Consider the following 23091-nt stretch of genomic DNA (forward strand, 5'->3'; position numbering starts at 1 on the left):
TTGTTGCTTTTAATAATTTTTCTTTATCTTTAATTTTTGTCAATTTGATTACTATGTGTCTTGGCGTGTTTCTCCTTTGGTTTATCCTGCCTGGGACTCTCTGCACTTCCTGGACTTGGGTGGCTATTTCCTTTCCCATGTTAGGGAAGTTTTTGACTATAGTCTCTTCAAATATTTTCTCAGGTCCTTTCTCTCTCTCTTTTCCTTCTGGGACCCCTATAATGCGAATGTTGTTGCGTTTAATGTTGTCCCAGAGATCTCTTAGGCTGTCTTCATTTCCTTCCATTCTTTTTTCTTTATTCTGTTCCACGGCAGTGAATTCCATCATTCTGTCTTCTAGGTCACTTATCCGTTATTCTGCTGCCTCAGTTATTCTGCTATTGATTCCTTCTAGTGTATTTTTCATTTCAGTTATTGCATTGTTCACCTCTGTTTGTTTGTTCTTTAATTTTTCTAGATCTTTGTTAAACATTTCTTGCATCTTCTCGATCTTTGCCTCCATTCTTTTTTCCAAGGTCCTGCATCACCTTCACTATCATTATTCTGAATTCTTTTTCTGGAAGGTTGCCTATCTCCACTTCATTTAGTTGTTTTTCTGGGGTTTTATCTTGTTCCTTCATCTGGTACATAGCCCTCTGCCTCTTCATCTTGCCTATCTTTCTGTGAATGTGGTTTTTGTTCCACAGGCTGCAGGATTGTAGTTCTTCTTGCTTCTGCTGTCTGCCCTCTGGTGGATTAGGCTATATAAGAGGCTTGTGCAAGTTTTATGATGGGAGAGAGTGGTGATGGGCAGAGCTCAGTAAAACTTTAATCTGCTTGTCTGCTGATGGGTGGGGCTGGGTTCCCTCCTTGTTGGTTGTTTGGCCTGAGGCGACCCAACACTGGAGCCTACCTGGCTTTTTGGTGGGGCTAATGGCGTACTGGGAGGGCTCACACCAAGGAGTACTTCCCAGAACTGCTGCCAGTTTCCTTGTCCTCATGGTGAGACACAGCCACCCCCGCCTCCACAGGAGACCCTCCACCACTAGCAGGTAGGTCTTGTTCAGTCTCCTGTGGGGTCACTGCTCCTTCCCCTGCGTCCTGATGCACATACTACTTTGTGTGTGCCCTCCAAGAGTGGAGTCTCTGTTTCTCCCAGTCCTGTCAAAGTCCTGCAATCAAATCCCACTAGCCTTCAAAGTCTGATTCTCTAGGAATTCCTCCTCCCGTTGCCGGACCCCCAGGTTGGAAGCCTGACGTGGGGCTCAGAACCTTCACTCCAGTGGGTGGACTTCTGTGGTACAAGTGTTCTCCAGTTTGTGAGTCACCCACCCAGCAGTTATGGGATTTGATTTTATTGTGATTGCACCCCTGCTACCACCTCACTGTGGCTTCTCCTTTGTCTTTGGATGTGGGGTATCTTTTTTAGTGAGTTCCAGTGTCTTCCTGTCGATGATTGTTCAGCAGTTAAGTTGTGACTCCGGTGCTCTTGCAAGAGGGAGTGAGTGCATGTCCTTCTACTCCACCATCTTGAACCAATCTCTGGCTGGTATATATATATTTTTGGTCCAGTCTTATTTTGTTTGCAATGGGAGGGCTAGTCTTGTACCAGTTACTCCATCACAGCTGGTGTCAAAAGCCTCTTATTCTCTCTTATCCAAACTACTAATACAGTCTCTTCATTGGTGATATTCTGCCCCTTAAATCTATCCTTTACATAGTTACCAGAATATTTCTAAAATGCAACTATAATCATTTAAGGTACACCTCCGTGAGATTCCTCCAATAACAGACCTTTCTCTCGCACTATACTTATACATGGAATCATAATTAATCATAATTATTCATTTGTGCAACTAATTCCACATAAGTTAACAGCTTAACTTACCAGTCATTCTGAGACTTAAAGGCCTTCAGTTGCTCTCCTTTGCAGTGTTTTTCAAAGAAGTGATGGTATGTTTGTGTGTGCATGTGACAAGGGACATATCCCTCTGCTTCAACCAGAGCATAATTCAGAGTTTATCTGTTGTACAGGGCTTCTACATAAGCTTTTCTACAAAAGGCGTTGTTCTGCTAAAAGAGTGTTTTGAAACTAATGTCTTACAGAGCAAGTGCAATTTCCCTGATATAGTATACCAGGTTTTCCACAATCTGGCCACTGTATAAGTAACCAGCTTTAGATTTTACATAGTAGGAACACCAAATTGCTTGCATTTCCCTAAAATATTCCTTATGTTGTAGTTCAGTGCCTTTGCTTAGTTTGTTCTCTCAGCCTGAAATATTTTCCCTCACTTTCTTTTCTATTCTATACCTGCAAGGTAAACTCCTAACCATCCTATGGCTTAGGACAGGCATTGCTTCTTCCAGGAACCTTCCTTTCTATCATTTCCCTAAGGGAGGTTAAGGTACACTCCCTGAGGTTCCTCCAATAACAGATCTTTCTCTGGCAGTATACTTATACATGGAATCATAATTATTCATTTGTGCAACTAATTCCACATAAGTTAACAGCTTAACTTACCAGTCAATCTCCAAACCTTAAAATAGCTCCAACTCACAAATGAATAAATGAATATTTGATGGGTAGAGATGGGGGCCATTTTAGGCAAAGGAAATAACATAACATCAGCCAAGAAGTTGGTACGCATACTATTTTTTTACTGTATTTGGAACCAGGAGTAGGCCAATTTAGCTAGAGCCTCTTAAGGAGGAGAAGTGGGAGAACACCAAAATATATTATAACCGCATGGGAAGGCTTTAATATCAGGCCATGAATAATTCAGGAAGCACTGGGAAACAATTCAAGTTTTTAGATCAGAGGAACAGTAGTCTTGTAATTGGTCTGTCTCCTTCCTACCTTTCTCTCTTCCAATATATCTTACAGATTAATATTCATAACACATAACTTTGATCCCCTTTCTTTCTTAAGCTTCCTTTGGTAATTGCCCATTGTCAATAGCATCTTAATGACAGAGACTACAGTGCTTTAGAATAAATGGATTTCTTTCTTTTATTCTATCCAGTTTACTTGTGCTATTTATCAAATGCCATTTTAAAATCATTTTTCCTGTTCCCACAACTAAATTTGGTACTGGGGAGAGGGGAAAGAATTGTGTCTTATTCTTTGTAACTCCTAACAGTGAATTCACATACAGGGGCACATTATGTATCTGCTGAATAACTTGAAAGTAGTTCTGAATGAAATATGCCATGGGTAGTTAACCCCAGGATAAATAACACTTGATTTTAGTTGTTTGCACAAAGCCTAACTGCTATTTTCATCAATATATCTGAGTGTAAATACTGTTTTCCAAAATCATGAAAAATATTTTAAAATATTTTGAAATTGCATTATTACTACCTTGCTGCCTTTACACTAGCATCAAGCTTTTAAAATTCCAAATACAGAAAGTAGAGTCTGACTGAAGAAAAAAGGAGCCACATTTACCATTTTAATGCCTTGTTATTGCCAAAAGAAAGGAACTCACAAATTCAGCTTTCTTTTGTATTTTTATACTGGCTGCACCCTGGAGAGTTCATGATTATCTTCTCTACCATTTCCCTCAACTCCTTAATCTCTAGTTTACTTGGCCTTATCTCTTGCAAGCAAAATGGAATTCAAATGGCCTCCTACGTCCTCTTTGAACCGGTTGGTGCCAAGCCAGCTGGGGCCTATCCTGGCATCCGGACAGGGAAGTAAATTCATAACACATAAGCAATGTCTATTTGGCACAATTTGCATGAAGCAATTTACTGAATCAGTGAATCATTTCTCAAGGTGATACTCCTGGCACCTCTTTCAGCATTCTGCCCAGATCTACTCTTCTGTTACATTCCCATTTTGGTAACTAATATACTTAACACTCTTCCCATGTACATTGCCCAAGCAAACTTTTTCCCATTTCTGACAGGAAACATGCAGAGTTAAGAGAGAGCATTAAAAGATCCCACACAGTGAATACATGAGTGATACTAGACTAATATAATCCTCCCACATTCCAACAGTGCCTGGCTAAGGATTCAGTTTAAACCCTTACAGAACCCTCTTAATTGATCTTATTAATACAGCAATAAACACCCCTGTGATTAGCTGATTAAGGTTTAAGACAGCTTTTTAAGATAATTTTAGCAGGAAGTTCCTTAAACTCCTTGTTTCAAGGAATTCTAAACTGTTCAACGCAAAACTCCAAAGATAAGAGTTATATTCTTCAAGATAGTGTGGGTGGAAGGTAAAAAGAGTGACAGCATATTCTGGTCCTTCCACAAAAAAAAAAAAAAAGTATTTCTAAACTTTTCCTATCATGAAATTAACAGAATATTAAATAAAATTCAAGTAGCAGGTATAACAATGCCTTAACATTTTCTTATCCTAGAGATTTAATCCAGTTTCTCCAACTTATAGTGGTAGAACCTACCTGTCTCAGGGCATTAAACGCTGCGCAAACTTGTCATCCCTTACCTGGTCTATTGCAATAACATAACTCATCTATTTCCTTCTGATCCCTTTCACTCAATTTTCCACGTGATCAACAGAGTTACTTTTCTAAGAAGCAAATGTGATGATGTCATTGCCCTGTCACATACCTTTCCATGGTTCAAATAATTTCTAGAATAAAGTCCAAATTCCTTAGCATGGCCTTCAAGGCACTTTATTATTCAGCTCTTGCCAGCTATCATTTTTCCTCTTGCAAATTATATTCCAAGAATTCTGAACATTTTGCCGTTTGCCAAAGAGATATAAGATGTTCCTTGACTTTGTATCTTTATATATACATGGAATATCCTTCCCTTCTTTTCCTCCAGGTGAGCTTCTATTTGTCCCTAAAGACATGGCTCAATCACAAATTTATCTATAGATACTTTTTTGGCATTCTCTACTTTAAACAATAACCCACACCAGGCAATATCTTAGTTAATCTTTCCCTTGTGGTAATGTAATAATCTTTTTTAAAAAATTGTATTGAGGTGAAATTCACGTAACATAAAATTAACCACTGTGAAGTGAATAATTCAGTGACATTTAGTACATTCATGATGTTGTGCAACCACCACCTCTGTATCTAGTTCCAAACAGTTTAACTTTTAATTTACCTCAATGTGTTCCCAACAAACTGCATCTTTGCAACCACAATACTTTACACATAACAGATGCTCAATAAATAAAGATGGAATTTCATATTCAACAACGGAAAAGCATCTTATGGATTATTTTTCCCCTCTTTTATTATCCAGTCTTAGAAAAAATATGTAATTACACCTCTTGTTGTGGGAAGACTTATCACATAAAAAAGAAAAGATAGAAGGTTCGTCTCCTCTCAAACTTAAATTTAAAAAAATGGATATTCAGGAATCAAAGTTTATAATTTGGCTTTTTCAAAATTTATTCAACAAATATTTGTTAGAATTTACTTATGTGTCAGGAACTGTTCTAAGCACTGAGGGATATAGCACTGAAAAAAACAGACAATATCCCTGCCCTAAAAGCTTATATAAGAGAAAAGAGACAATAAACATAATAAATAAATTATATAGCATTTTAGAAGGTGGTAAATGCTATAGGGGAAAAAAAAATACAGCCAGGTAATTAGATCGGAAGTTCTGAATGGAGATACAGAGAGGGGTTGCAATTTTGAATAAGTTGTCAGAGTAGGGCTTATTGAGCAGGTGATATGCAACCAAAGAGTTGAAGGAGGTGAGAAAGTGAGTCATGCAAATATCTGAGGGAAAAGCCAAGGCTAAGGTCTTGAGGCAGGAACATGCCTGATGTGCTTAAAACAGTGACGAAGCCATATCCAAGTAGAGGCGTATAATGGACAGATGGATATATGAGTCTAGAGAATAGAGATTGTGTAGGCTTGAGATAAAAAATTAAGGTCATCAGCTTTAGAGAGTATTTGAAGTCATAAGATTGGATAAGATTCCTAAAGAAGTGAGGTCCACGGACTGAACCCTGTAGCACTCCCCTGTTGAGATTTGGAGAGTAGAAGAGAAATCTGCAAAGATGACTCAGAAGAAACTGCCAGAAAGACAGGAAGAAAACTAAGACAGCACAGTGTCATGGAAGCCAAGTGAAGAAAGTGGTTCTAGGAGAAGGAGTGAGTGATCAACTGCATTGAATGCCACTAACAGATTAAGTAAGACAAGAAGTGAGAACTGACCACTGAATTTAGCAATGTGGAGGTCACCAGTGCGTGAGCTTAACAAGAGCAATTTTCACAAGGTGGTATAGGTCAGAGTATGAATGAAGTAGGTTTAAGAGAGAATGAGAGGAGAAGAATTAGAGACAGTGAGTTTAGAAGTTTCCAGAATTTTTGCTGGTAAGGGAAGCAAAGAAAGGGGTGGTAACTGGCGGTAAAAGTGAGATTAATGCAGGCTCATTTTTTCTTTTAAGATGGGAGAAATAATAGCATGCTGATGGGAACGATCTAGCAGAGAGCAGAGAGTTGAAGATGTAAAAGAGGTAAGGGAGAACTGCTATTGATACATCCTTGAATAGGCAAGAATGGGCACAAGGGGAGGGGCTGACAGTTGGATTGTAGGCAATCCAACCACAGTGAAAAGAGGGAAATCAGAGTAAAAGGAAATAGTTTTTGGTGGATGGGTAGACATGGTAAAAGAGTTCTCTTTTGACTGGCTGAATTTTCTCAGTGAAGTAAGCAGCGAAGTAATCAGCTATAAGTGAGGGTAATAGACAAGGAATTATAATAGAAGAGGAAGCATGAAAAAATCATCTTAGAAATCATCCTGGATTGTGCTACTCCAAGTGTGGTGCAAGGTCCTGTGCTGTTCTGCAAACTGTTAATGGTCCACAATAAACAAGTTAGCAACACAGAAATTGAGAATTGTGCCTGGTGTGATCAGTGGATTCATCTCATCGTACAGCACACTCTCTATGAACATGTACAATTTTTGTAATTCTATTCCTTCTTTCCCTATGTTATGATTATTATTGAACTGTAATTTCATTTTTGTTCAATCTAATAAAAAATTTGGACTTAGACTTTTGTCTTTTTAAAACTTCATTTTTCTTCACAATTCACATTATTGTATTTTATTGTTCATGATGAGGTAGGGAAAAACTTGGTCCTTTACCACGCATGAACTGAGAAGTACTAGTCCAGTAGAGTTGGAAAGTAATTGGACTAGGAAATGTTTTGTGATTGCCAAGCAGCATTAGAGGCTCACATGAGATTTGTAGCCATTAGTTTAAAGACTGTCAGCAGGGTGGAGTGATTTTCTCCAGACACATTATGCTGCATGGAAGCAGGGCAGGATAGATGAGGAGCAGGATTTAACTGACCTATCACATTGCCAAGTGAGTATGATGATGCAAAAAAAGGGCAAGGAAATAGTATGCAAATATGAAAATGACTGACCATGGAATTCAAGCTGGGAGAAGAGGGAAGAGAGGATATCAGAGGTATGAGGGGCAGAAAAGGTGACAGGATCAATGGCCCATAGGTCCCAAAGGATTGAAAAATTGTTGGAAAAAGGGATGAGCTAGAAAGATAGGAGGTCAGACAGTAAGATGCACACAATTGAGAATATTGAGAAGTTGTAGCAATGAGGCAGGGTAGAGGAAAAGATTCTTGGAGGAGAGGAGTTCAAGGAACTTACAGCCAGTGTGTTGAAAGATTCATCTCTGCAGATATGGGAATCCTCACAAGTTAAGGCTGGAGTAGTGCTGGAAATAATTATAATGAACCAGAAGCTAAAATCAACAAGAAATGACAGGGGCCAGGGGTGGGGCTGGAAGATGACTACAACATGGGACTCAAGAGTCTGGGCTTTATAGGGAAAATGAGGGAGAATAGACAGGAAGCAGCCATGAAAGGAGAAGGATGCCTACTACAGGCAGCATGGTATGAAGGCTGTGGGAAAAAAACAGCCATCACTTAACAGGACTTCACAGATGACAGTGTCCTCAGGAAAGCTACAGGTTCTCATGAGACCAAGAAGTTAAGGAACTGCTTCAGAAAAGGGGTGAAAGAAACAGCTGATTTGGTTGATGATGGACTGTGAGTTGCAGAGGGCATAGACAAAGGGTTTCAAGAGGTGGGAAAGGATGAGTGGAAGGCAGGGACAGAAAAGAGGATTTACAGAGTGATATGTAGATGAGAAAATGAGGGGTTACCCAGATGTCTAGGGCTACTCTTGATGGCTGGCATAAAAAGCGATAAAGTACATAAGAAATTGTTTTAGAAATCATTCATCATGGACAGTTATTTTATGGGACTAAAGGGAGCCTAAGCCTGGATTACTCAATTGATCAGTAATATTTAATCCGTGTATTATATCTTGGTTCTAGATAAGGAATGCTCTTGACCTTATGCTATCTATCTTTAGGCTATTTAATTTCTTACATTACTAATTGAATAAAATGTAGGTAAGGGCAAAAAGATGGCAGATGATATGTTCATATCACTCCTTATTAACAGCTCTGATAAAAGACTGCTGACAGAGTCGACTGGTTTAAATGCGCATGTTAAATTATCTGTCTATTCAAATTGGATAATTAGAAATATTCGACACTAATATTCACTCTACCAATTTTTATTATGTATCTACTTAATAGAAACAAAGCAACATGTACTATACTGTTCCAGAAAGGGCTCACCTTTATTGAATTATTTTAATAAAATTAAGTTTAATTATATTACAATACTGGAAAAGGGTCATGGGTAGGGAGATGGTAATAAAAGTAAGGGACATTTTTCAATGGTTGGAGAAAAAGAATAACGAAGTTCATAGAGGGCACATTAGCCAGGCCCTTGCAAGTAAGAATTGCCTATGAAAATAAAAGAAGAAACTGAAATTGCTTTATTGCTATGAACTTGCCTTTACGATGTTAAAGAATGCTGAGTAAGAGAAGAGATGCAAAAGAAAAGGGACAGAGGGGGAGGAGAGAGAGAAGAGAAAAGGGAGGTAGAGATCCACAGACTAGAATTAAGAAATGTGTTTTTTGCGCACTGCTTCCTCTGAACTAACTTTTCCAGAGGGATGGCTTATGAAATTGATATTCTACCTACAGCTTTCTAGTTATTTATATATATTTTTGGCAATTAATCTTTCTCCTTCATTGAATGAGATCTCTTCTTCTCCTTCCCTCCCATTATCCCTCTTCTTGTCAAGATCATACTAATTTTTTTATGTTGTGGAGCTCGGGAGTAGGATGGGTTTTTGGCCTTACCAAGTCAACTATCCAATACATCACCAATAAGCAAATGAATTATTTGGATGTGGAAGGATTTGTACACTATAATAGTTTGAGGAGTAAAGTAGTAATAGTATATGATAAGTTCAAGGGTTTTTTCACTTAGAGGGACAGAAAGTTTACCTAGAACTAGATGTCTGTACTAATTACATTCTGTCTGCCTCTCCAGATCTACTCTCTGCCCTTCTCTCCCTTGCTGTGCTTCAGGAAACAAATCTCTACAGAACACATCAAAAGCAATCTTTTCCTTTGGCTTCAAGTTAGGTTTGGCCAGTAAGTAACACTGGCAAGAAATCAGAAAGCAGGAAAGAGACCTGGTGTGTCGGTTGTCCCTTGCTTCCTCCCTGCTGGCCATTTTTGTTTTGGTAGAGGCTGTGTTCTTTCGTGTATAGCCATAGCAACTGTTATGCAGCCTTTTCATGCAACTACAGTTCTCTGGGTTCCAGAAACATTGCTCCCTTCCCTTGCCCTGAAGGTCTAGGGTGACAACTGCTTTCTGCTGTTGCCAGTTCATGGGTACTTTACCCCCTCTGATGAGTCCCCTATGCTGCCCATGCCTCTGTATAGTCCCTTCGTTAAACCTCTTTCAATTTATCTGCTGACTGTGCTATTTGTTACTTGCAAGGAGCTAGACTGATATAATTTCCCATAGCCTCTCTGGACCACTTGCAGGGCCAGGTCTACACAATCCAACCGATTCTCATTCCAAATTACTCAACTCAATATCTCTTTTACTATTCCTTAATGAAAATCCAGCCCTGTCTTGTTGACGTCACACCTTTGCGGCAGTCACATATCATCATGATGACATCAGCAGCCCCTGAGACCCACTTAGAGTGTATCCTTCATAAAGTCTCCATTTTCATAAATGCAACTCATCAAGATGCAAATAAAAACTAGATTATTTCAGGAATTTGGTCAGAAAAGGGAAGTAGCTTTTCTCATAATATCCACCTCACCTCCTTTTCCTTGTTGAGCAACACCAGCTGGCTGTCTGTGAGGATGCAGTACTTCCGCTCCCATGTTGTTGTGTCGGTGTAGGGTGACTGGCCACAAGACAGACGATGGGTAGGTGGCCCTTTCACATCTGTGTGACAAACACAAAAAACAAAAGTGACAAATCATTGCCGTGTTTGGTAAACTCGTAGTTCAAATGTAAGATTCTTCAAAATCAAAGTAAGGAGGTCTAAACATAAATCTAAATGGTAAACTGAAAACTTAAATTCCTCTGAAGAAAATAAAAAGTTATATACAGAGGGAAAATTTTGCCCCATAGTCTGTAGAAAAGAGGGCTGAGACACTAGGAAGAATTGTTAGTACAAACTTGACACAGTAATCACCACTGTGCATGCACTAAAATAATGGGAGGTCACTTCAGAGCAAAACTAGTATCATTCAAAAGAAAGAGGTGGGCGTGACTCAGAGACAAGAACAAAAGATAGACAGTCTTTAGGAAGAAGATGATATTGCATGTACACTCAAGAGTGCTGTTGATCCAGTACTGAAGGAGTGAGTTATTGGCAGCCTATGTCTTCAAAATAACTTTATTTCTAGTCAGTTGTAAGATTTAGAAATGGTTAAACTACAGCATCATATTACCACTAGAGGCCAGTAAGATCTTAAAAATATAGAAGGCAATTTCCTCAAGGAAAGATCTAAACATATTACCATCATGTCTCTTAAAGGTGGAGGCACACAATATCAAAGTTAAATGTTTCAACTCTTCTAAACATCTCATTTCCTGTTCCTTTAGTTTCTTTTTCTTTCATTAAGGTATAATTGACGTGTAACATTATACTAGTTTCAAGTGTACAACTTAATGATTTAGTATTGTATACACTGCAAAATAATGACCCCAATAAGTCTAATTACCATCTGTCACCATAAAAAGTTACAAAAAGAATTTTTTTTCTTCTGATGAGACCTTTCTAGGATTTATTCTCTTGGTAACTTTCAAATATGCACTGCAATATTATAATCACCATATGCTACAGTTGACATCCCCATGACTTATAAGTGGACATTTGTACCTCTGGAAACCTTTCACCCCCTCACCCACCCACCCCTTTCCTCTTGGAAATCACCATTCTGTTCTCTGAATCTCTGAGTTTTGTTTTGTTTGTTTGTTTGTTTTGGTTTTTAGATTCCACATATAAGTGAGGTCATACAGTATTAGTTTTCCTCTGTCTGATTTATTTCATTTAGCATAATACCCTCAAGGTCCATCCATGTTGTCGTAAATGACAAGATTTCATCTCTTTCAATGGCTGAGTAGTATTCTATTTATCCACCAATGGACACTTAGGTTGTTTCCATATCTTGGCTACTGTATGTATCTTTTCCAATTAGTGTTTTCATGTTCTTTGGATAAACACCCAGAAATGAAATTGTTGGATTGAATGGTAGTTCCATTTTAATTTTTTGAGGAACCTCTATACTGTTTTCCATAGTGGCTGCACCAATTTACATTCCCACCAACAGTTCGTGAGGCTTCCATTTTCTCTACATCCTTGCCAACACTTGTTATTTCTTGTCTTTTTGATAATAGCCATTCTAACAGGTGTGAGTGATATCTCATTGTGGTTTTGATTTGCATTTCCCTGATGATTAGGGAAGTTCAACACCTTATTATATACTTGTTGTCCATCTATATGTTTTCTTTGGAAAAATGTCTATTCAGATCCTCTGCCCATTTTTTAGTCAGACTGTTTTGGGTGTTTGTTTGTTTTGCTGAGTTGTATGAGTTCTTCATATATTTTGGATATTAACTCCTTATCAGATATATGATTTGCAAATATTTTCTCCAGTTCAGAAGGCTGCCATTTCATCTTGTTGATGGTTTCCTTTGCTGTACAGAAGTTTTTAGTTTGATATAGTCTTACTTGTTTATTTTTGCTTTTTTTACCTTTGCTTTAGGGGCCAGATCCAAAAAAATCACTTAAAAACTCTTTAATATGAACTGTTTGTTCATTTGGGCTGTTGAAAGACTTGGAACATATTTTAATCATAAGTACACATTAGATCCATTGAGTAAGGCTTTTATGACAGTTCAGTATATACTAAAAGTTCTTTAGCCATGAAGGACTAATTCCTCTCAGGATATACTGCAGGAAACAGTAAAATACATTACTTATTATTATTTAATTATTACACTAGAGTAGCACCTCAAACTGAAGAAATTAGAAAACAAACACCCATGAGTGCAGGAGAGTTGTAAATAATTAATAAGCACATTTTACCTATTAGGTGAGACTCTTCATTACTATTACTTTCTAAGGACTTTTAGTCTTTTTATCACAGGATGATAGGTATTCCTGGTATTGACTGACTTCAAGGAAATTCAAATGATTTCCTAGATTTTTTATGCTATAATTATTCAAATATGCATACCTATAGCTGGAGATCTGTAGAAAGTAAAGAAGTTAGTACTTAGGGCATTAGGTATATGTCTCTCTTCTTGCATCCCCTTATGGGCCCAATATTCTCTTCAGTACTCCTTCTGGCTTAACTTCTTTGCTCTCTAAAAGTCTATCTAAACTTGTTGCTCTGCTCGCTTGGGGAACTTATCAACTACCCTCCAAAATCACTCAAAATTCAAGAACTAATAACATTACCAGGGCTTGGCTTGACATGTTACTAATTCTTAGAAGTTCACTGTTTTTCCTTTTTCCCCTTGTTTTTCCGCTTCCATCTCCTCTGAACCTCGCACAACCAGTACATGCTGCGTCAATAGCTTCTCCATTCTACGCCAACTCTCTCTTCCCTACCCTTAACTCTTTTTTTTTTTTTTTTTTGCGGTACACGGGCCTCTCATTGTTGTGGGCTCTCCCGTTGCGGACACAGGCTCCAGACGCGCAGGCTCAGCGGCCATGGCTCACGGGCCCAGCCGCTCCGTGGCACGTGGGATCTTCCCGGACCGGGGCACGATCCTGTGTCCCCTGCATCGTCAGGCAGACTCCCAACCACTGCGCCACCAGGGAATCCCCCTTAACTCTTTTATTTCAAGCATTTAAATTAAAGTTTTCTTTATATTTCAAATTTTCCTAAAATTATCACAAAAAGCTTTAAAAGAACTGACTCAATCATTTTTGACACAGATAAAAGATTCTTGCCTGAACTTAAAAGCCACGTCAAAGCTGATTTTCTTCACATGATTTGGATAAACAAATGGGTTAGATTTTTACCACAATGTAGGCCTATTTTTAGAGTAAAATACGAAAACCACTTCAACAGAGAGGGATGCACCTACTTTATGTAGAAATGTGGTGGTTCTGTGGCCTAGACAAGTTTTCATTCAAATGACTAACCTTCTTATGTAAGTTGGCCGTGGGTGACCTAAACTGCCCCCTGCAATTTAATCTGAATAGTAATCTTATGATCCACACTGAGCAAGAAGACATTGACAGATTCTGTCCATAAAATTATAATATAGGAAACTGTATTACAGCAGGAAACCCAGTTTTCCTGACAAAATATAAATCTGCATCAGCACTGAATTTAAGAAAACCTAAATTATCTTCCCTGTGTCATCCTGAGTTAATTCTCTTACAGTCTCCCTTAATGCTCTCCCCTTCTCCAACTGGAGCTTTGTTCCTAGTTTCTTCATGGTATTGTGAAACAAGACAATGTCTCATAAAGCATATTGGGGACCCCAAATTACTCCTCTCCAGGGCTAAAGGTAGAATGAAATAGGGAGCAATACTTCTATATTTTACATTTTTCTGTCAGTCTAAATTATGAGGTTGATTAGCCACGTTATAAATTTTATAGTTTCACATTTTTTTCCTACTCTCTATTATCCACATTTTGATCATTTTATAAGAATTCATAAAAGGAAGAAAACAAGAAAGAAGTCAGAATAAGTAGGATTTTTTTGGTTCTTTTTAGCATTTCTGGATTAAGGTTTGAAGGGCACTTTAAGTAACAATTTAAATAAATTTTTTAAACCTATAAATTTAATTTATTCATTCTATCTTGTCCTCATTTCCATGGCTAAATGAAGGTTTAATAGTACACTTGTAAAGCCTGTTTACTGAGACTATATTAACAGGACAAACTCAGATTATTGCCTTATTTCACTTTACCAATTCTACCAGTCCTCCCCTCCCTCTCTCCTTTCCTCCCTCCCACCCTCTTTCTCTCCTGCTCTGGTGACACACTTCTAATTTCTGACTTCCAATTACATTTAGTACCTAAAATTCACTACAGAATACGATAACTACCTTAGAATTAAAAATAAGAATCTTAATAGCAAAACTGGAAAAAAAATTTATATTTGCGCTGTCCCATTCCTATAAGGATACTAAGGATATTGGATGCTGACCTTATTACAAAAATTGAATAATTTTAGAAACATTAAAAAGAATCAGCGGTTACTCAATGAATCCCATTGGAGAGTGCTTCCTTGAGACTGGATATTACCAGTAGACTAGTAATTATCAAAATTTTTTGATCTCATGATCCCTTTAGACGTTTAAAATTGAGATTTTGTTTTTAAAGAGATTTTGTTTATGTGGGTTATATCTATCAATATTTACCATATTAGAAATTAAAACTGAGAAATTTTAAAAATATTTACTCATTTAACAACAATAACAAACCTACTGCATGTTAACATAAATAACACATTTTTGATGAAATGCAACTATTTTCCAAACAAAACAAAATAATTAGTGAGAGGAGTGACACTGAAGTTTTGCAAATCTCTTTAAAATCTGGCTGAATAGAAGACAGCTGGGTTCTTGTATCTGTTTCAACTTTTAATCTCTTGCTTTATGTTGTTTTGGTTGAAGTATCAGTAGAAAATCTAGACTCACACAGATATATAGTTGGAAAAGGGAAGAGTATTTTTTTTAAATTTATTTATTTTTGGCCGTGTTGGGTCTTCGTTTCTGTGCGTGGGCTTTCTCTAGTTGCGGCGAGTGGGGGCCACTCTTCATCGCGGTGCACAGGTCTCTCACTGTCGCGGCCTCTCTTGTTACGGAGCACAAGCTCCAGACGCTCAGGCTCAGTAGTTGAGGCTCACGGGCCTAGTTGCTCCGCAGCATGTGGGATCTTCCCAGACCAGGGCTCGAACCCGTGTCCCCTGCATTGGCAGGCAGATTCTCAACCACTGCGCCACCAGGGAAGCCCAGGGAAGAGTATTTTAATAGCATTTTCAGGTAACTGTGGCTTACATTTTCTAATACTATACCAAAAACTGGCAAGCAGTTGCTCCTTAAAAGTAAGTAAATTGTGGAATTTGACACCACTTCAATAAACTTTTCATACTCTGTTAAGTTAAAAATCATTGGTCTACCTTGCCCTTTGAGTGGATCTTTTTACCCATATGCATGACTTTGGGGCACTCTGCATTGATCATTTAGGAAAAAATGGTTCACTTAGTTTTGCAGATCTTCCAAACATTGACACTTTTCATTACATAATATCAAAAAATCACATTCATTAATCTTCAGAAAGTCTTGATCATCAGAAAAGTCTTTAAGTACTGGGAAGCTGTCAAGCTCCATGTGGCAGATTCAAGTTTTCCAAAATACTGATCTTTGTTTTGTATCTTAAATTTTATCATCGTCAATAAATACTGTTGTTTTTTTCCCCTTAAGAGACAGGTTTGTGTTTTTTTTTTTTCCAGAAAATGGATCACTTGTGGCTAGTCAGGAAATCCTCTATGCTCACCATCACCCTTTTTAAGAGAAGACAAGCAGGAGATAACATATGACTCTTCTTTCTGGTGAGTTATTTCCTTTAGCCTAAGGTTTGCAAACAGCCCTTCTGCTGCCTCACTCTCAGTCTCAGCAGCACCAGGGGCAAAGCACAGGGGTTATTCTAACGCTGCTCCATCACACTTAACTGATAACAACGTAATAAGTTCCTTAAAGGCATGACTGACTTAACATTCTTTATCAACTATTCCTTGATAAAGGTAACACTTTTCTTTGCAGAAGAACTCATTTTAGTTTGGGAAGCAATTCCTATCATGGTTCCACCTTGCTTCTCCCTTCCACATCACTAGTACACAGTTTGCACTGCACCTGATCACTTGTGCCATGCAACAGCAGGCAGAGCAGATCATTTCATTTTCCTTCACTTTTTAGATATGCATTAGAAGAAATAAGTCCCATAATTGCCACATTGGGCCAAGCACAGCTAAAGCAACTATATGGCTTGGGTAACTGAATAGAATGTTATGAATGATGCCATTTTAAGATGACAAATGGCAGTCAATCACAGCTTGCTCTTCAATCCTAATAGACCACTCACATCTACAGTTCATACTCTTACCTAAACAGAAAAACAGAAAATACTCAAAATAAGATAATTCATTTATATACTCATCCTTAGAAGGAAAAAAAAGGGGGTCTATATGCAAGTTTTCTTAAACAGTCAAGCACTGTGCAAATTTAAGAAAAGTGTAAGAAAATATAAGTCTGGCACTTAAAACATAACCATGGTGTTGTATAAATGATCAAAACTCAAGATCCTTTTTGTATTTCATGTTCCTGTTATTGATAGAAAAACAAACTATACTAAGAATTAATCTCAAACACTATGTAATACTCAATCTTCTTGTTATATTTAGTACCTCTTCCTATATTAATATACCCCCCATGCCTGCCTCTTTTTGAATTGAATCTCATCACTTTCCTTTAGGGGCAGCTGCTGTGGGGAAAGAAGTAGAGCTTTTAAAAGAATGTGATTCTTAGAGGAGAAAGGAAAAAGAAAAGTAAATAGCTTACCACTATTGAGAGATCAGTTTCTGGGGTTTTCACAATTGGCTATACTGCCAATACTGTGTCATTATCTCACTATAGGGGAGTAGAAGAAGGCAGACTGCATTAAAAAATAAAACTTGTCAAGAGTTTGGCAGCATTAAAATTTTTTCTAATAGCTCTACCTCTCTCCACAGTATCAAATGGAATAGAACACACAGACCTAAATTTGCATCTTTTCTGAATTGTGACCTGTTTGAACCACAAATCACTGAGCTTACAGTGAAAACTATCAAGGAGATAATATGCGCAGGCTTCTTTAAAGAATCCAATCAGTCACTCACTGCTAAGTCACCAAGCCAATTCAGTCAGCTAGGTCCTGACACAACTCAGCTGACTTACATGAGAGGTGAAAAACCTTTCTTGTTATCAAAAAACCAATGACCTCAAATGAGTAAGGGGAAACAAACAACTAAAATATGAGACTATAAAGCAGTAAAAGGAAGCATTTCGCATTTTCTCTTCAATACAATCAACACAAATAGAACGCACATCCCTCTTATCTAAATCTAGTCCATTTCTGAAAATGTGTTGGATGGCAACTTTTCACATAACGGAGACTATACTCTGATTTTAAGTGGAAAAAGAATAATTCAGTTCAAGCCCATCTAAAACTACCAATTAATTTCCCCCAATATTAAGTATTCTTAAGCCCCCCTATACAATCCACCAAAAATTTCTAAATTAAAACTAAACATACAAAATCATTTAATATTTAAAAAACTTGTTAGTGAATACATTTGCGCATATATACGGTATTGGATACAAGTTACATTTTCCTTTTTTACTGCAAACGTGTTCTATAATGTAAAGAAACAATTATCTATTAAAGATGCATAATGAATGCAAATAGCACAACAAAATAAAATTAACTATGAGGTTTCAAAAACTAACATCACTTTCATAATTTTATTTTTTCTCACAAATAGGTAAAAATCATATGTATAGTACATTGGAACATGTGCACAGCCAAGTTTATATCTTTTAACTTTTTGTCTTTTGTCTTTCAGCCTTTATCATTTCCTAACATAAGAGCTTTTCTAATCCTCCTAGGCTCACCTATTTTCACAGGCTTTTCCATTAACTTAAAAGATAATTGGAGCTTCCCTGGTGGCACAGTGGTTAAGAATCCGCCTGCCAATGCAGGGGACACGGGTTCGAGCCCTGTTCCAGGAAGATCCCACATGCCACAGAGCAACTAAACGCATACGCCACAACTACTGAGCCTGCGCTCTAGAGCCCGCGAACCACAACTACTGAAGACCATGTGCCACAACTACTGAAGCCTGCGTGCCTAGAGCCTGTGCTCCGCAACAAGAGAAGCCACCACAATGAGAAACCTGCACTTCGCAACGAAGAGTAGCCCCTGCTCACCGCACCTAGAGAAAGCCTGTGCGCAGCAACAAAGACCCAATGCAGCCAAAAATAAATAAATAAATTTATTTTAAAAAAAGATATTTAAAAAAAGATAAAGATAATTTAGATTGCATGAAACCTTTAAACAACATTATCACGAAACACAATCCTGTTGTGAAAACAATTGATTCACGGACAATAGTCTACTCCATATTCTCTCACTCAGATTAATGTGCAACTTAATGTTTTTGGCCGGAACATACATGCAAGTTTCTTTCAATGATATTTCAATGTGAACAGTCAATTTTAAGTTAAAAATTTCCAAGAGATCATAGCAGATATTTAAATGGTGAGAGTTCAGTTATCGAGGGATACATTTCACATTATAGACAGTAAAGAGAAAAAAAAGAATAAAGGGAAGCAAATAATGATGAGAATCAAGTGGGAGAAGAAATTTAAAAAATAAAGGTCAACAGGATAAGAAATGCATAGAAGAGGAAGAAGGAGACCCTTTGGGAAACAAATCAGAGTTGAAAGATCTTGAAGGTCAGTAAATCACACTTCCTCAATTCATAGATTAATAAAATGAGGCTCAGAGATATAAAATTACTTGTTCAAAGTGACACATCTAGCACAGTTATCTTAGAATTTAGTCTGATATATAAACTAGGATTTTTTCTAGCATATCATAAAGCTTCTCCTTGTTTTTTTGTTTCATTTGGTTTTGGTTGTAATTCAGTATGTATTTATGCACTGTGTGTAAAGCACTGTACTCAATGCTGGGGATCTAACAGTGAACAAGACAGACCAAGCCACTGAACTCATGGAATTTAAATTTAGTTGAGGGGTCAAATACCGTACAATTAGCATACGATTAAACAATTATGATACACACTATAAAGAAGCAGTATAGGGTGCTGTGGGAGCACAGAATGAGAGCTATGGACTTAGTCTGGGGCATTATTGCAGCTGGGAGCATGGTTACTGGTGTGTCACTATGGAAAGGACTATAAGTATTAGCATTTCAGACAAATGAAATCATAGGCCCAAAAAGCCCTTGAGGAAAAAAGTGGTTCTGCTCCTCTAACAATCTGAAAAGGAGGCCCATATGACTGATGTATGGGGAACAAGAAGGTAAGTGCAGAGTTAGGGGGCTGGTGAAATAGTCCAGGCCAAGAACACCCAGAGACCTATAAACCAAGTTAAGGCTGTTGATCTTGATTCTAGGAAGGAAAGGAAGCCCCTGAAAGGTTTTAACAGGAGAGTGACACCACTGATTTGCATTTGTGTGAAGAGGTGAATGGGGGTTTCATTTACTGAGACTTGAGGATATGGGGAGGAGGAAGGGTAAGCTGTGACAAAGTGAGAGAGTGGCATGGACATATATACACTACCAAACGTAAAATAGATAGCTAGTGGGAAGCAGCCGCATAGCACAGGGAGATCAGCTAGGTGGTTTGTGACCACCTAGAGGGGTGGGATAGGGAGGGTGGGAGGGAGGGAGACTCGAGAGGGAAGAGATATGGGAACATATGTATATGTATAACTGATTCACTTTGTTATAAAGCAGAAACTAACATACCATTGTAAAGCAATTATACTCCAATAAAGATGTTAATTAAAAAAAAAAGAATTCTGGAAGAAGATTAGGTTTGAGGGAGAAGCTGATGAATTTAGTTTGGGTCACATCAGGAAAAAAAAAATCAGTCAAAAGCTAGGATCTGTCTATCTAGGTCTAAGACTTCTAACCTTGGCCTACAAAAGAACCCGGAATTACTTCAAGAGGTCCACAAATGCCTTATTCAAATTTCATTTCAAGAAATACATGGCAGCTACTAGGATAAAATGGCAGACTGAACATATAATTTCAGTCCTTCTCAAAACCCCACTGAAACTACAGTAAAGATAAATTTATATTTATATGTAGAGACAGTGACGATAACCCACAACGACAGAGAAAACAGAAATAGAGAGGAAATAAGTAAAAATTTAGAAGCTATAAAGAATACATTCAAGTGGTAACTAACTTAACCAGGCCTGAGAAAATTGAATCCTGAGATAAGACTGAGAAAAGGTAAGAACCAACCCAATTTATACTAGAGAATCCTCAAAAAGTTCAGGGATAGGCCAGCACTAGGTATCTCACAATGGGGAGAAGCGGTGGTCTAAAACAAGAAATGGGTAAAACTGATTTAAGAATGAGAGTCCCCACAAACATAGAAAATAAACTTATGGTTACCAAAGGGGAAAGGTGGGGGGTGGGGAGCAGGGGTAGAAATTAGGAATTTGGGAGTAACATATACACATGACTGTATATAAAACAGATAAACAACAAGGACCTACTGTTTCGCACAGGGAACTATATCAATATTTTGTAATAACCTATATGGGAAAAAAACTGAAAAAGAATACATATATAATATGTAAATATATGTATAATCACTTTGCTGTATACCTGAAACTAACACAACATTATAAATCAACTATACTTCAATTAAAAAAAAAAAAGATGAATCAGAGTCCCAAGAGTCTCTCTCTGACTATTTAATGGGTAACTATCTCCCCAACCCAGGTAAAAGAACAGAGGTTTGCTTGCTTGGAAGGGTAAAATAAGGGGTGGACTAAAGGATGACTGTCAGAGTTGAGAAGAGCATCCTGGAAACGTTCAAGGAATGCTTAGAAGTGCTTTCTCCAAAGTTCTCTTCACCCCCCATTTGACTCTCATAACAGGCAGATAGACTTGTACTCACCAGAAGAGCACTCTTTGGGAATCAGATCAGCTCAAGAGGAAAGAACCAAAGATACTAACCAAAGGGGCTCTCCCAACAAACAGCCCACCCAGATCACCTTACGGTAAAGCCCTCAGTGGACAAGGCCCAACCTCATACTCAGATCTTCCAGGCAATTTTCTTATAATCCATTCTTAATATGGAGCAGACAAACAAGGATTACCAGAGATCAGAGGAAAGCCTCTAGCATGAGAAAATAGAGATCAAAACAAAAAGTAAAAGGCAACTTGAAGGAGATACAAGTGATATAGGAGGAAAAAACCAAACAGCCACCATTATCCTCAAAGAGACATGAGAAGTAATGGCATCCATGAAACAAAAACAGGATACTTTTCATAAAAAACAACATTCATAGAACTAAAAAGAGCTTCTGATATTAAAAACATGATAGAAAAAAATACAAAACAAAATTCAACAGTACAAGTGGAAGATAAGGTTCAGAAAATAATCCCAGAAAGCAGAACAAAAAGACAAAGAGATGGAAAAGAAAAAAGGAATACTGAATAATGATTTAAAAAAAAATATATATATATATATAGATAACTATGATAAGGAAGTTGGGATGACTGTATATGACAGCTTAATCCTCACCTATCATAATAGAAAATCAACAAAAAGCTCTAAAATTGATGAATAAAAATGCAGTAGTATATGCATATTGTTTAGAATAAAGAGATGTATAAACGCCAGAATAAAAACTAGAAGAGTCAGAAGTTCATGTCTCAGAAAGAGGGGACAGAGATAAGGAAAACCAATATATTCTGTTAAGAAAGGGGCAGACACCCAAATGAAAAATGGGCAAAAGACATGACTACCACTTCATAAAAAAGAGTATCAAAATGTCCACTTAATATGTAAAAAGTTGCCCAACTTTATTAATCATCAGGGAAATGCAGATTAAAACCACAGTGAGATATTACTACACACCAACCAGAATAGCTATAATGAAAAAGATACAGTGTTGTTGAGGATGTAAAGTAACTGCAGGTGGGAGTGTGAATTGGTAAAATCACTCTGGAAAACTGACAATATTTACTAAAACAGAACATATACATATCTAGCAATTCTACTCCTAGATATATACCCAAGAGAAATGTGGACACTTATTCAGCAAAAGACGTGTCAGAATGCACACGGCAGCACTAGTCTTAATAGTAAAAACTAGAAACAATCCAAAATGACCACAAACAGAATGGATAAATTGTGAAATTTTAGAAAATGAAATATTATATACCAATGAGAGTGAAAAAACAACTACATGTAACACCATATATAAAGCTCACAAATATTCAGCAAGAGAATTCAGACATAAAAGCTGTATAATGGCTTATGGAAAGTTCAAAAATGTAAAATTCACCTACAATATTAAAGTCAGCATCATAGTTAGTCTTTGGATGTACAGTGACCGAGAAAGGACATAAGTGAGTTCCTGGGACTCTAGTAATGCTCTGTTTCTTCAGCAGGGTCCAAGTTACTCAGGTATGTTGTCTTTATGCAAATTCATCAAGCTATACACCAAGCTATAGGATTTGTGCACTTTTCTCTGTGTACATTATATTTCAATAAAAATTATCGTTAAAAAGATTCTAGATCTTCTGTTTATAAGTTGTGTGACTTTGGTCAAATTACTCAACCTAAGTAAACCTCAATTTCTTCATTTTTAAAATAAGGATGACAAAGCAACTATTCTCTTAGGGATTTCTGTGAGGTTCAAATGAGATAATACATATCAAGTGCTTCACAAATGCCTCAGACATACTAAGCACAGAATAAAAGTTTATTTGTTAGTATTATTATTAACCACTTGGGCATTAAAAAGGTAGGGGAAATCACTATATGGTCCCATTTTGAACAAATCTAACTCACATGGAACATGAATTTAGCTGTGTAGTCAGATGATTATATTCAAATCTGCTATTTACTACTTCTATGATTTGGGGCAAATGATTTAACCTCTCTGATACTCCTTTCTCAATTATAAAAG

At 37.4% G+C, this 23091-nt stretch overlaps 1 protein-coding gene across 3 annotated transcripts in view; it reads right to left on the bottom strand.

Annotated features, from left to right (window-relative positions):
• Positions 1–23091, bottom strand: part of RASAL2 (RAS protein activator like 2) — a gene marked incomplete at its 5' end in the record, with an annotated part of 369286 nt that overhangs the window by 176887 nt on the left and 169308 nt on the right. For all 3 annotated transcript variants that reach the window (XM_079696332.1, XM_079696331.1, XM_079696330.1), the window contains one exon: positions 10153–10280. In XM_079696332.1, the coding sequence (XP_079552458.1) occupies positions 10153–10280 (128 nt within the window). The remainder of the gene's footprint in view (positions 1–10152; positions 10281–23091) is intronic.

Source organism: Hyperoodon ampullatus (assembly GCF_949752795.1).
Source record: "Hyperoodon ampullatus genome assembly, chromosome: 2".
In the NCBI taxonomy this organism is placed as follows: Eukaryota; Metazoa; Chordata; class Mammalia; order Artiodactyla; family Ziphiidae; genus Hyperoodon; species Hyperoodon ampullatus.